The sequence below is a fragment of the Narcine bancroftii genome, chromosome 1 (assembly GCF_036971445.1).
Source record: "Narcine bancroftii isolate sNarBan1 chromosome 1, sNarBan1.hap1, whole genome shotgun sequence".
NCBI classification, from domain to species: Eukaryota; Metazoa; Chordata; class Chondrichthyes; order Torpediniformes; family Narcinidae; genus Narcine; species Narcine bancroftii.
Genome location: NC_091469.1, coordinates 393042639 through 393056817, shown reverse-complemented (window position 1 = coordinate 393056817; position 14179 = coordinate 393042639). Strand labels below are relative to the sequence as shown.

The 14179-nt window shown below is 40.1% G+C and overlaps 1 protein-coding gene across 4 annotated transcripts in view; it reads left to right on the top strand.

Annotated features, from left to right (window-relative positions):
- LOC138751430 (cytoplasmic dynein 1 intermediate chain 1) overlaps positions 1-14179 on the top strand; it is a 245354-nt gene that overhangs the window by 211538 nt on the left and 19637 nt on the right. For all 4 annotated transcript variants that reach the window (XM_069913678.1, XM_069913677.1, XM_069913679.1 and 1 more), the window contains exons 13-14: positions 1290-1423; positions 6559-6703. In XM_069913678.1, coding sequence (XP_069769779.1) covers positions 1290-1423; positions 6559-6703 — 279 coding nt within the window. The remainder of the gene's footprint in view (positions 1-1289; positions 1424-6558; positions 6704-14179) is intronic.

Below are 14179 nucleotides of genomic sequence, written 5' to 3'. Positions count from 1 at the left end.
GAGATGTGATCTTATAGAATTCCCTGCCACGGTGTTGTTAAGGCCAGTTTATTAGATATATTCAAAAGGGAGTTGGATCTACCCCTCTTTGCTGAAGGAATCAAGGCATAGAGCTACTGAGGTCATGTGATCCTATTGAATGGTAGCGCAGACTCGAAGGACTTAATGGCCGACTCTTGCACCTATATTCTGAACATATTGCGGTCATGTGTAATAATTGGGTGATCACAAAAAGAGGAACAAAATATTAATAGGTAAATTCTGCAGATGCTACATTAATTTTAGGAGACCTGTTGTAATTAATTGATGCCCATGCATTTCAAGCTGTGCATTAATTCTGACAGTGCATTGTACGATTTCAATAAAGGATTTCTGTAGCTCTTGGTCCCAGAAATTTTTTCTGAACATGAGTTGCTTTTAAACAAAGTAAATTGTTGCATTAATGATAAATGACCAGGCAAGCATAGGTGAGAGTGAGCAAAGGAAATATTTTACTATCCAAATCACAGCGTTTTGATTGTAATGTTTCTACATTTATTTAAGTGCAAGATTCATGACATTGTTTGTTAGAAGTAGGTTTATTTGGGGGAGGTGGGATTCTCCTCAAGTTGGTACTTGTCAGAAAACAATTGCAAAATTTCCATGGAGACAAGAGACATGTGCTGGAATCTGGAGGAAAAAGATTCATGCAGCCACCTTGGTGATTCACACTATCTAGTACAGTGGTCTCAACCTTTTTCTTTCCACTTTAAGTAATCCCTATGCCATCGGGGCACTGTGATTAGTGCCAGCATGTTTTAGATGCCTTCTCAAGCACTGAAGTACTGATATTGCTGGCCACACATTGCACAGTGCAGCTCTCTTTATAGTCCATATACAGAACAAGATCTTGGAGTATTTACGCTTCTAAGCATGGCACCTATCAGTGTTACATTTCATTTTCAAAACCTTTACTTACAATAAAATGAGCAATAATTTTTATTTGTTTGTAAATGGTTCAGAATTTCAGAGACATTCAGAAACCTAGAACAATGATGTACAAGGACCATCACAGGTGGAAACTCCTTCTTTGACAACTAGTAGCATTTTCCATGATGAAGGGCCTGCTGCTAGGCACCTGGAATATTTAGTCCAGTAAGATTGGCCTGGAACCCAAGAAGGTAAGTTTGGGGGAATGGGGGTTGGTGAATATGAACAATAGGACCCAGGCAGGAATATCCACTCTAATGAGAAAAATTCAGAAAAAAACAAAGCTAGGTGCTAATATTTTGGGTTTTTTTTTAATCTAGGAAAATATGGAGTTGGTCTACAACAAGTCAAAGCCCGTGGCTGTTACTACCATGGCTTTCCCAACAGGAGATGTCAACAATTTTGTTGTGGGCAGTGAGGAGGGGATGGTTTATACTGCATGTCGTCATGGCAGGTAACATTTATAACTTTATTTTCTGCTTACCATGATGCTTTAGAATTGAATTTGTACCAAATAGAGTGATGTTCAGTTTGAGAAGAATGCTCAGTATTAACTAAGCAAATGTACATTTAAGACAGCCATCAGCATGATCTAGTGCAGTGCTTTGTAAACTCTGGGTTTGGCAGCACTGTATCCTTGCTACCACATTGGGAGTTAGATGGGGGAGGGGGTGACAAATGACGCTGCGCTGCTGGTTGGTGTTTGAGGGCAGGCCGACGAGCAGGTGAAAGATGCCAGTGCTCAGCTCCTCGCCTGATGGCCCACTCATCTTGTAGATCTGCACCTCGTGTCCTGCCTTCTGCCCTGCTTGGCCACCAGCTCTGAGCAGCCGGCAGTAGCTGCCTTTTTGGCCAAGCTCCCAGGCTACCCTGTCACCTCCAACCTCCACCTGACTGACAAGCTGGTTGAGAGCCTCCTGTACAGTGTGCATTGAACCACTGCTCAGCCCAGCCTAGGGCCCAAAATAACCTGGCATCCGGCCTGGGGTCAAGGGGGGACTGACAGATGGCTGAGGACGGAGGGGGGAAGGCAGATGACGGGGCAAGGAGCATGAACAAGCACCAAAAGAAGGGCTTTGGAAAGGACTGTTTTCAATTTTAAAAATAGATTCAAGATAAATGTGGTTGAATTGCAAGCAATTAAACTTTTTTTCTCAGAATGAAAGGCATTGAGCTATTTGTTACGTTGTTTGTGAAATTACTAATCTCAATTTTTGGCTTGTTCTTGGTTCTCAACATGAGTGGAGCAAGATTTAAATCAAATTCTTTTTTGACACCAGTTGCAAGGACAAATATTTGCTAATTATTGGTTGAGAATAGAGTTAAAGTTAGCATATTAGTCAAACTATAACTGCTATTTTGATCAAGAGGTTGTGTGCCATTTGTGGCCTCTCCTTACCAAATGTTTTCCTGATCTGCCTTGGAAAAGATTAGTGAGATGCACATTGGGTCGGAAGTGAAAATAAATCAATCATTTCTTGACCCTCCCTTTGCTTGTATTATATATTTAGAGTTTATGAACTCCTGTATACAAGATGCTCTCCTGATGCAAGTTAATAAGCACTTGCGTCTGAGAAGCAAATCCCCAGAATTATAATATCCAAGATTAAGAAGGACCATGTTATTTTTTGTAAAGGTGAATGACAGGATTGACTGCAGGAAATTGTTTCCTATATCAGATGTAGATAAAATTAGAGGACATGGTTCAGATGGAATCTGAATGGGAACTTCACCCAGAGTTAAAAAGGCATATGGCATGTTGGCCTTCATTAATCAGGGGATTGAGTTCAAGAGCCATGACATAATGTTGCAGTTTTATAAAACTCTGATTAGACCACACTCGGTGTGTTACATTCACTTTGGTTGCATCATTACAAGAAAGATGCAAAAGTTTTGGAAAGGGTGCAGAGGATATCAGAACCAGAATTGATCTGTATTATAACCATCTTACAACATTACTATAAATAAAAAATATAAAAATAATAGTGCACGAAGAGTAAGGCCGTGTCTTTGGTTCACTGACTATTCAGGAATCTAAAGGCAGTGGGGAAGAAGCTGACCTTGTGCCGCTGAGTGCTCATCTTTAGGCTCCTGTACCTTTTCCCCGATGTTAGTGAAGAGAACGTGGCCTGGGTGGTGGGGGTCTTTGAGGATAAAGTCTGCTTTTTTAAATCACCGCCGCATGGAGCAAAGCCTGGTGCCTGTAATGTCGCAGACCAAGTTAACAACCCATTGGAGTTTATTCTTGTGATGAGAGTTGGCGCCTCCATACCAGGCAGTGATGCAACCAGCTCTCCACATTACACCTGTAGTCGTTTATGAAAGTTTTCAGTGACATAATGAATCTCCTCAGACACCTCATAAAGTATAGCTGCTGGTGAGCCTTCTTTGTGATTGCATCATTGGAGACTCCAGGACAGATCCTCAGAGATGTTGACACCAGGAATTTAAATTCTTGACCCTCTCCACTACTGAGCCCTCGATGAGGACTGGGTCGTGTTCCCCTGACTTGCTTCTGAAGTTCACAATCATTTCCTTGGTTTTGCTGACGTTGAGAACAAGATGGTTGTCGTTACATCATTCAGCGAGCTGATCTATCTTCCTCATTCCCGGTTGTGATTCTGCTGACAACTGTGGTGCCATCGGCAAACTTTTAGATGGCATTGGAATTGTGCCTGGCCACACAGTCATGAGTGTATAATTAGGAGCAGTGGGCTAAGCACGCATCCACGGGATGCGCTTGTGTTGATAATTACTGAGGAGGAGACGTTCCTTCCAATTTGTACAGACTGTGGTCTTCCAATGAGAAAGTTAAGGATCCATTTGCAGAGGGGGTGGGTTACAGATTTACCAGGATGCTACATGGATTGAAGAATACGTCTTGTGAAGCAAGGTTGACAGGTTGAGTGTCAAAGGATTAGAGATGCCCTAATAGAGCTATATATGATTATGAAGGGCCCAGATAGAGTGAACAGCATCATCTTCATCCCAGGGCGACAATAGCAAATACCAGAGGACATCTGTTTACAGTGAGTGGAGGAAAGTTCAGGGGAGATCCCAGAGGTAAGTTTTTTTTTAAACAGAGATTTGTGGGTGCCTCGAATGTATTGCTCGTGGTGGTGGAGGCTAGTACAATAGGGATATTTAAAAGAGTCAGACACATGGATGCAAGAAAAGCTAATGTTAACGGTGTGAGGTAGAGGGAGATTGTTGTGGAGAAAGTATACAGAAGTCAGCACAACATTGCAGGTCGAAGGGCCTGTACTGTGTTGTAATGCTCCGTGTTCTAAAATGTGTTTTAAAAACACTTACGCCACTTGAGCTTTGAGGGATATGGACCAAGTGCTGGACCATGGAGTTAATAGGGAAGGATATCCACTGGTCAGTATGGATGAATAGCTGTTTCTATGCTGTGAATCTGTAACTCTATTGTCCCAATTATGTTACATATTAACAGTACCTCTTATCAGTGTTTTATGATGTAGATCAATAGTTTCCCTAGTTTTGAACCTGTTGTGGTCTAAATTTAAACCCTTCAGAATCTTGCTGCTCATTTTGTTATTCCCATCAAATCCTATTCTCTTTTCCCTAAACTCCAAAAATATTTCATAATTTACATACTTTATTTTAAATCCCTCCCTTGGCACCCCTATCACCCCTAACTTTGTAATCTCCTCCAACTCTGCAGTCCTCCCAAGATCTGTACATTTCCCCACATTTTTTAAACATACCTGATTTTAGTCACAAGCCATTGATACTCATGTCTCTTGCTACCCAAACAGCTCTTTTAACCTGCAAGATGTTTTTCTAACTCTTCAAACACCTTTATCTCCCTAATGGCTTGCAGAACTATGTTTGATCACACCTCTGTGAGGTTTTACCTTCTAAAGATGCTGTGTAATTGTTGCTGCTCAAACTGATTTGTACAGTAAACTTCTAATAATCCAGCATCCTTGTGTCTTTGAAGTCAGACTGGCAGAATTTCCAGATCATTCCATGTTATTTATAGCCAAAGATCTTGCATTTTATGATTACATTTCATGCAGTATAATACATTTTCCAGTGAAGACTCTGAGTTTAGCAGGAGAAGGAGAATTACAAAACACTGATCCCAACCCAGCTTCTATGCTGTATGACTGGGGCACTTTGGACCCTGCTAACAATCTGAACTAATGGATGAACTAAATGATAGCCGATCATACTTTCCCAGCAACTGTAAATGGCTTGTCCAATCACTTCTTTGGTTTTGGATGTTGCAAAATAATTGATATCAAATGTTTATGACATTTTTATTTGCTGTTTGAATATAAATGATTTTAAAGTAATCTAGTTTTTGAGTTCACTCCCAAACACAGCCTCTTAACCATTTTTTTCCATTTTGAGCACAATGAGTTGTGTGAATCTTTCTTTCATTCTCTCACAAAAGGGAGAACCAAGTTTCAGGGAAGCACCACCACTGACTACTTCCTTATTGCTGTTTATTTGTGGATGCTCAGTCCCAAGCTTTAAATGTGTTATGGTTTTTGGCATTTTAAAGTGTGTTCTTTGATTATGAGTTGATTTTGCTCAGTTATTGTTAAAAAAAAATTATTGGCTGCAATGAATTTCCTCCTGAGCTTTCCCCTGTTCTTGCTACAATGTCTGATTCTGCAGACTGGGACTGTGCATAGAACATTCGATGAAATATTTTTTCATAGCATTTATTAAAATACTGTAATTGGAAAATCAAAAATTTCAATCTATGATTTCCTCATTAGCCCACACTTGTGTTCTCTGGGAGTAGCCAACCATAAAATAAATTCTACCATTGCTTAATGGTAAAATGACCTGGAACATAAAGCATTACAACACAGTACAGGCCCTTTGGCCCACAATGTTGGTGTTACCTATGTAACGCAATCCTTCCCTGCCTCACACTCATACCCTCTATTTTTCAGAAATCTATATTTTAAATTTTCCTGTTGTACCAGCCTACTCTGCCACCCCTAAAAATACATTCTAGGCACCCATCTCTCTGTGAATATGTGTGTGTGTTGTTTTGCTTTAGTGTGTGTGTGTGTGTATGTATATAAAATGCTTGTTTTGATGTCAGCATTTGAATAAAACACCTTTTTAAACAATATTTCAATATTTTAGAATTTGCATGAAAAGACATAAATATTATAATTTCTCCAAGGAATTCCTCTTGGAGTTTAATCAAAACATTGTTTTGTGAAGATGTGGATATTTGGTTCTTCATGTGTATAACTCTTGCATTCTTAGCTTTAATTTCTGAGATTAAAAAAAATTTAAAAACTCAACAGCTGTTTTTTTTGTATTTTTTCACGGATGTAACTCAGCAGTATACTAGAATGATCAATATGAGCTGTTGGAGAGTCTTGTTGTAAGTTGCCATGCAACTTTATTTTTTCCTGGGATAATGTACATCAAGCTGAAGCAACAGAGCTGTGACTTGTCATTTTTTTTATAACAATTGAACCAGATGGAAAATTGTGGTCAATTTATGTCTGCTGGGCCACAAGAATGCATTAAGAATACATATTTATTTTCCCAGTCAATGAGTTACTGCAACTAAAACTTGTTTTCCAGTAAGGCCGGTATTGGTGAAATGTTTGAGGGACACCAAGGTCCAGTGACTGGTATCAACTGCCACATGGCTGTGGGACAGATTGATTTCTCTCATCTCTTTGTCACCTCTTCATTTGATTGGACGGTCAAATTGTGGACCACCAAGGTAAGATGTACTTCCTCGTATCTGACAGTCAGATTTGTAATTTTGAATCTTTTCTCGGCCATAATTTCTTTACCAAGATATTGTGCATTGTGGATTTAGATTTTCCTGACTTTTTCCACTTCTTAACTAATTTGTAAATCCAGAGTTTGCTACATTATTCAGTGCCTGAACACTTGAGGGTTTTTGTTTCTTCATGTTTATGCAATGTTAATATTTTCCAGCTGCCCTGTTTAATGAAATGTGTGCTTTCTGAACTTTCTTGGCTGGTATGTTTTTAGTTACTGTAGATTACATAGATCTAACTTTTAATAAAACACTCAATCATTGCTGCTTCATCTTCTCTCCCCTCACCTCTGCCATTTTAGATGGATTAACTTCAGTGCCTTCACTAAGTTTGAGATACAAGCTGCATCACTCCCAAGTCAAATCCACATCTGTGTATGTTGTGTCAGTGTGACTTTGGTGCACATTGAAACTCTTCTAACTATGCAGCATTTCTCTCCTTGTGGCTTCATTTTTTTTAATTAAAAAAAACAAAGAATGTTGCTTCATGCAAGTTTAATGCTATAGTTTTGGGCAGCCTGAGTGGGATGAAGAAAGAAAAAAATCCTGATATCTTGAGGGTGTGGAGAAAAGAGGCACTGAGTAACAAGAGGACTGAGGAGGTCCATAGGAGGAAATACCCAGATCAAAAGTAAATGCTTTCCCACAACTTTTTTTTTGTGTGAAGATCACAGGTAGTATTCATTTGTTAAATATTTGTTGGAACAATGAGGTACAAGCCTGCAATGAGTTTTTTTTAATGCAAAAATTAAATTTTTACATTTAGATGATGCAGCACAGATTTTTTTTTGTGATTAATAAGCTGGGACTATTCCTGAATGATATTGTTGTACCCACTGTATTGAGTCGCTTGTACATGCTTCCTTCCACTAGATTCCTGTGGGTTTTCATGTGACTAATGAATTCCATGTGGAATCTATAGACTGCTACAGGTGGGAGATGAATTGGTTGTTTGAGAACTTGTGTTTTCCTTTCTCAGTTTGCACTTCACCATATTAGAACATGGTTAGAATGTTTGCAAACGATAGTAAAATTCATGGTGCAGTGAAAAGTGACAAAGGTTATCTTGAGATTGCAACATGATCTAGATGAACTGGGGAAATGGGCCAAGGAATGGCAAATGGGCAGGTAGTCAGCTTTGTGGAAGTGACAACACTGGTAGACATGGTGGTGAAGAAGATTTCTGGCCTGCTTGTTTTAATTGGACAGGGTATTCAGTAAAGGAGCAGGCATGTCACATTACAACTGAACAAGATGTTGGTGAGACCACATTGTAGTTCTACCCATCCAGCTGGAAAGGGTACAGAAATAAATCACAAAAATGTAACCAGGAATGTTTGGCTTGAATTATAAGGATTATAAGAAAGGCTGTGACCTTTCTCGCTGAATTATAGAAGGCTGAAAGAGGAATGGGGGGAAGGAGGGAGGCGGGGGAAGTTTTTGGGGCTTTTAGAGGTTTATAAATTCTGGAGACCTCAATAAGGTCAATAGTTAGTCTTTTTACCAATGTAGGAAGAATCTAAAACAAGAGGGCACGATAGTTTGTGGCCCCGCCTTAATACGAAAGTTTAATGTTAGTGCGGCCCGCGAGTTTGATATGATTGGCACTTTTCAGTGTTGTGTGCGGAGCTGAACGAACCTAACAATCACGGTGGGGTATATTGCTCTCGGGGGCGGGACATCGGCTGGGCTTATTGCGAATATAAGCATATTTGTGTGCATTTTCTATTTGTCATTATATGCACGCGGCACATGTGCAATTTCCGCGGCGTCCAGTCTGAACCCGGAAGTTGTTGCTCAGCGGGACAGAAAAAGAAGTGGAAAAGATGCATCAGCTAAACACTGAAACTTCAACGCAAAATGTTTCAGTGTATACTCAGTTGCTCTTGATGAGACCACAGACATCACTGACACTGCCCAGCTCGCAATCTATGTTCGTGGTGTTGATGACAATTTTGAAGTCTCAGAGGAGTTGCTCACAGTAATTCCAATGCATGGCCAGACCACTGCTCAGGAGATATTTTACCAGCTGTGTGATGCCATTGAGAATGCCGGTTTGCCAAGGAAGAGGTTTGTTGGAATAACAACCGATGGAGCGCCATCAATGAATGCCAAAAATGGACTGGTGGCACTTGTTAAAAAAAATCTGGAAGGGGAGAGTGTGGAGGAGGCCATTGCTCTGGACTGCATTATCCATCAGCAGGCTCTTTGCAGCAAATGCCTGAAGTTTGACAATGTGATGTCTGTCATTGTGAAATGCATCAACCAAATCAGATCCAGGAGCTTAAAGCACAGAAGGTGCTTTTTTAGAGGAAATGGAGTCAGATTATGGGGATGTGCTCTACTTCACCGAGGTACGTTGGCTCAGCAGGGGAAACATATTGAAGAGGTTTTTTGAGTTGAGAGCGGAAGTGAAAGCCTTCATGGAGAAAGATGGGGTTGCTGTTCCCGTGCTAAGTGATTCCAAATGGCTCATAGACTTAGCTTTTCTTGTTGATATTACACATGAGCTTAATGTACTAAACAAGAAGTTACAAGGCCAGGGGCAATTTGTCAGTGCTGCCTATGACAACGTGAGAGCATTCTCTGTGAAACTTATGTTATGGAAAGCCGAGCTTTCTCAGACAAACCTTTGCCATTTCCCAGCATGCAAGGCACTCATGGATTCAGGCACACCATTCAGTGGTGAGAAGTACGTGGATGTCATTTTGAAGCTACAGGAGGAATTTGATCACAGATTTGCAGACTTCAAGATGCACAGAGCCACATTTCAAATTTTTGCGGACCCCTTCTCCTTTGATGTGCAAGATACCCCTCCTGTGCTTCAAATGGAGCTCATTGACCTGCAGTGCAACTCTGAACTCAAAACCAAGTTCAGGGAGGTGAATGGAAAAGCAGACAAGCTTGGGCAATTTTTGAGAGAATTGTCCCCCAGCTTCCCTGAGCTTTCCCGAATGTTCAAGCGGACCATGTGTCTTTTTGGGAGCACATACTTGTGTGAAAAGCTCTTCTCTACCTTGAACTTCAGTAAGTCCAAGTACAGGTCCAGACTTACTGACGAGCATCTTCAAGTCCTACTGAGGGTCTCAACTGCCAAATGTGGCTCGGCTATGCGAGAGGAAGCGCTCCCAGATCTCTAGCAGTAAGAAGTAGGCAGAAGAAGACATGTTCATAACAGTTTATGTTCAATGTTCCATTCATGTTCAGAAAGTTAAAGGTTAAAGAAATGTTAATACAGACATTTGAATCTGAATAATAATAATTACATTTCTCCAGTCAGGAACTATATGTGGTTTCTTCAGTCTTCTATATCTGCTGTATAATTATTATTTTCATTATTATTATTTTCATTTTATTTATTTATTACTGATTGATTTTATTTTTTTTCTTATGAATTGTTAATTTATTTATTTTTTTCATCTTATTTTGTGTTAAAAAATAAAAAATAAAGACATTTGATAACATTGGAATGTTTTTGTAAGAGTTTTTCTTGTGGAAAACCTGATGCGGCCCAGCCTCACCCAGACACCCCGGGTAAATTGAGTTTGAGACCCCACCCCTGAGATAGATGTTTTCACTGAAAGATGGAAATGGGAACAACAGTACATGCAATTTGGGCATGTGAGAAAGTGAAAAAGTTTTGGGGAAGATCTAAATCAGGCATTAAATAAAATCACAAAAAGCAACATACCAAAAAAATCCAGAGATCTTTCTTCTAAGTAATATAAGAAGTAAAGAATTAGGCCTCAAGCTGGATGAAGCGCAAAAAAAGATTTATTATGATAGCCTTAGCTGTAACAAAAAAATGTATAATGTCAACTTGGAAATCGGAAGAGAGCCTGAGAGTACAGCAATGGCACATAGAAATGAATAAATGTATTCCATTGGAAAAAATAACATATAATTTAAAAAATAAATCACATTATTTGAACAAATTTGGGAACCATACATGGAACACAACGGAGAGGGCCTATCATGGACCTCCACCCCCTAAAATGATAGAATGAGAAGAAGACGAACTGAACTGACCCAGTGTGCAAAAGTAGATGACACAATTTTCTTGTTTATTTTCTTTGTGTGATGACATTGTTTAATGGGTTTATTGTATTGTAAATGTTGAACATTTCATGGGTTTGGAGGAGGGAGGGGGGAAAAAGGGGAGAAAATGCCACTGTGTATCTTCAAGAGGGATATGTTTGTGTTTATTTTGATTAATATGGTTCATAGTGTGGAAAATTTTTAAAAAATTAAAAAATGTATATGTTGACAATAAATGTGAAATCTGGAAAAAAAGCGGTAGAGATGAATAAAATTATAACATTTAAAAGATATGGACAGGTACACGGATAGGAAAGATTTAGAGGGATATGAGCCTAATGTAGGCAAATTGGATGAGCTTAAGTAGACATAGTTGGCATAGTTGAGTTGGGCTAAAGGGCCTGTTTCCATGTGGTAAAATTCTGATTCTGTGCCTTTGTAATATTGAGCAGAGAACCATACAGCACAGGAACGGGCCCCTTCATTTGCTCCTCTCACTTCCCCTATCGGTACATTTCAGGCACCTATCACTGAGTGTGTTTGTAAAGCTAACCTTGCAAGCTTCCTTCGACCTTTACCCCGCTTATGTTCAACTTTGATATTTGCACCCTGTCTGATTTAAGGTAAGTATGATCTATGTCTTCTTTACCACCTAATCCACTTCATTTTCTACTGTCAGGGATTTATGGAATTCCTCCCTGAGATTTCTCTGTTCATTGATGTCTTTAAGGGTCCTGCCATTTACTGTTCATTTCCTCTTACATTTAACCTCCATACAACACTTCTCTTTTGTCCAGATTAAGGTTCATGCATGTATATCTCACATACAAGAGGTTCCAGCACTGATCCATACTGAACTCGAGTCAGAAATAACTCTCCACCATTACCTTATGTTTTCTATGTCCAAACAAGTTTTATATCCAATTTGCCAAATTTCTGCAACTTGTGTGATTTTAATCTTTTGAACTGGCCTATCATGGGGCATCTTGTCAAAAGTTTATTAAAGTCCATGTAGGAAAAATTCACTGCCCTATCCTTATCATCTTTGCTTCCTCAAAAAAAATGCAATGAAATTTATCTGACTGGATCTTCTCTGCACAATGCTGACTGACCCAAAAAACTCTCTGCTTTTCCAAATATGAGTAAATCCTGTCCCAAACAATCTTCTCAAATAATTTCCTAACACTGATGTCAGGCTTACTGAAATAATTTCCTGGTTTGTCCCTTTTGCTTTTCTTAAACAGAGAGACATTAATGACTATTATCTCGTCATCTGATACCTTACCTGTGACTGGGGACGGTACAATAATCTGAGACATGGTTTTAAAGATGCCCAACGCCTCCACCTTAATATTTCCATGCCCTAGAATATCAACACATCCATATTAAAGGATTCATCTTGAAATTGGAATGAATGTGCCACAGCTGTCACCAACTTCATCAGGATCTGCGTGGATGAATGCGTGCCCACACGTGTACCATGAGGACCTCAACCAAAGGCCATGGATGAACCAAAGGATTTGCAGCCTTTTTAAAGGCTAGATTGATGGTGTTTAAGACTGGTGATCCATATCTCAATAGGAATACCAGGTATATGACCTCTGGAAGGCTATCTTTGGAATAAAGAAAGAATTATAAGTGAAGTTAGAAACAGAATCAGGTGCATGCCAGCTGTGAAAGAGCTTGCAGATCATTGCAAGACAAAATCCAACATGATAAATGGCTGTGATGCTTCACTACCAATGAGCTGAACACCTTTTATACTCACTTTGAAAAGCAGAATTCATCTGTACCAGTGAAAATCCCTGTTGAAGCTGGTGACCTGTTTCAGAGGCCAAAGTCAGAACATCATTCAAGAGGGTGAACCTTCACAAGGCATTAAGCCCTGATGGTGTACTTGGCAGTGTACTGAAAATATGTGCAAATCAACTGGCTGGAATGTTCGTGGACATTTTCAATCTCTCATTGCTGCAGTTGGTGGTTTCCACCTGCTTCAAGAGGGCATCAATCATCCGGGTTCCCAAGAAGAGCAGAGTGAGCTGCCTCAATGACTATCACCCAGTAGCACTGACATTTACTGTGATGAAAAGCTTTGAGCAGATGGTCATGGCCAGAATTAACTTGTACCTAAGTAAAGTTCTGGATCCACTGCAATCATTCCACAGCAGATACAATCAAACTCATCCCTGGATCACCTGGACAACAGCAGTACCTACATCAGGCTGTTATTTCATTGTAGCTCAGCTTTTAATGCCATCATTCCCTCAGTACTGGTCTCTGTACCTCCCTCTGCAATTGGATCCTTGACTTCCTTATCGGAAAACATCTCTTCTTCAGTGATAATCAACACATGCGCATCTCAAGCATGTGTGCTTATCTCCCTGCTCTCCTTGCTCTCCACCCATGACTGTGTGGCAAGGCACATTTCACATGCCATCTACAAATTTGCTGATGACACCACGGTTGTTGGCAGAAAAACAGATGGCAATGAGGAAGTGTACAGGAGTGACATAGATTAGCTAATTGAGTGATGTGACAACAACCTTCCACTCAAGTGAAGTCACCTTTATTGTTCATACTGTGCTCACACAGTAAAGACGAGATAGTATTTCTCCAAGACCACGGAGCATATTTGCATAAATATGTTAGAATAGAAGTTAAACACATTGAAATATTTAAATATCAAGATGTATACAGTAAAAGTCCATGGTACACTATTCATATATGTTCTGTGAATTCAGGAGCTTGATGGCTTGGGGAAAAAAAACTTCTCTGGACGTAATGACCCAAGTGCTATGGTACCTCCTACCAGATGTGAGGGGTGTGTGGAGTCCTTCACAATGCATATTGCCTTTCATCTCCATCAAGGGTTGTAAATGTCCTTCATGGTAGGAAGAGAGCCCCCAATAGTCTTTTCCATTGACTTCACTATCCTCTGCAGGGTCTTGCGATCCGAGGAGGTACAGCTTCCAAACCAGGAGGTGATGGAGTTGCACAGGATGCTCTTGATCCATCCTGTGTAGAATGTAGTGAGGATGGAGGATGGGAGATGGACTTTCCTCAGCTTTCTCAGGAAGTAAAGGTGCTGCTGGGCTTTCTTAGCTATGGAGATGGTGTTAAGGGAGCAGGTGATCAAGGGATCAATGTCAGCAAAACATAATTTAAAAGGAGGTGCAAGGATCTGTCTGGCAACTACAACCTAATCAGTTTGTGGGGAGGTTTAGAAGGGGTGGGGGCAGTAGAGAGCAGTAAAGAAAAGTTTCTCTCAGCAAAGAGGAAACAGTTTGTGGGGAGGTTTAGAAGGGGTGGGGGCAGTAGAGAGCAGTAAAGAAAAGTTTCTCTCAGCAAAGAGGAATGGGTGTGAATATGTTAGAA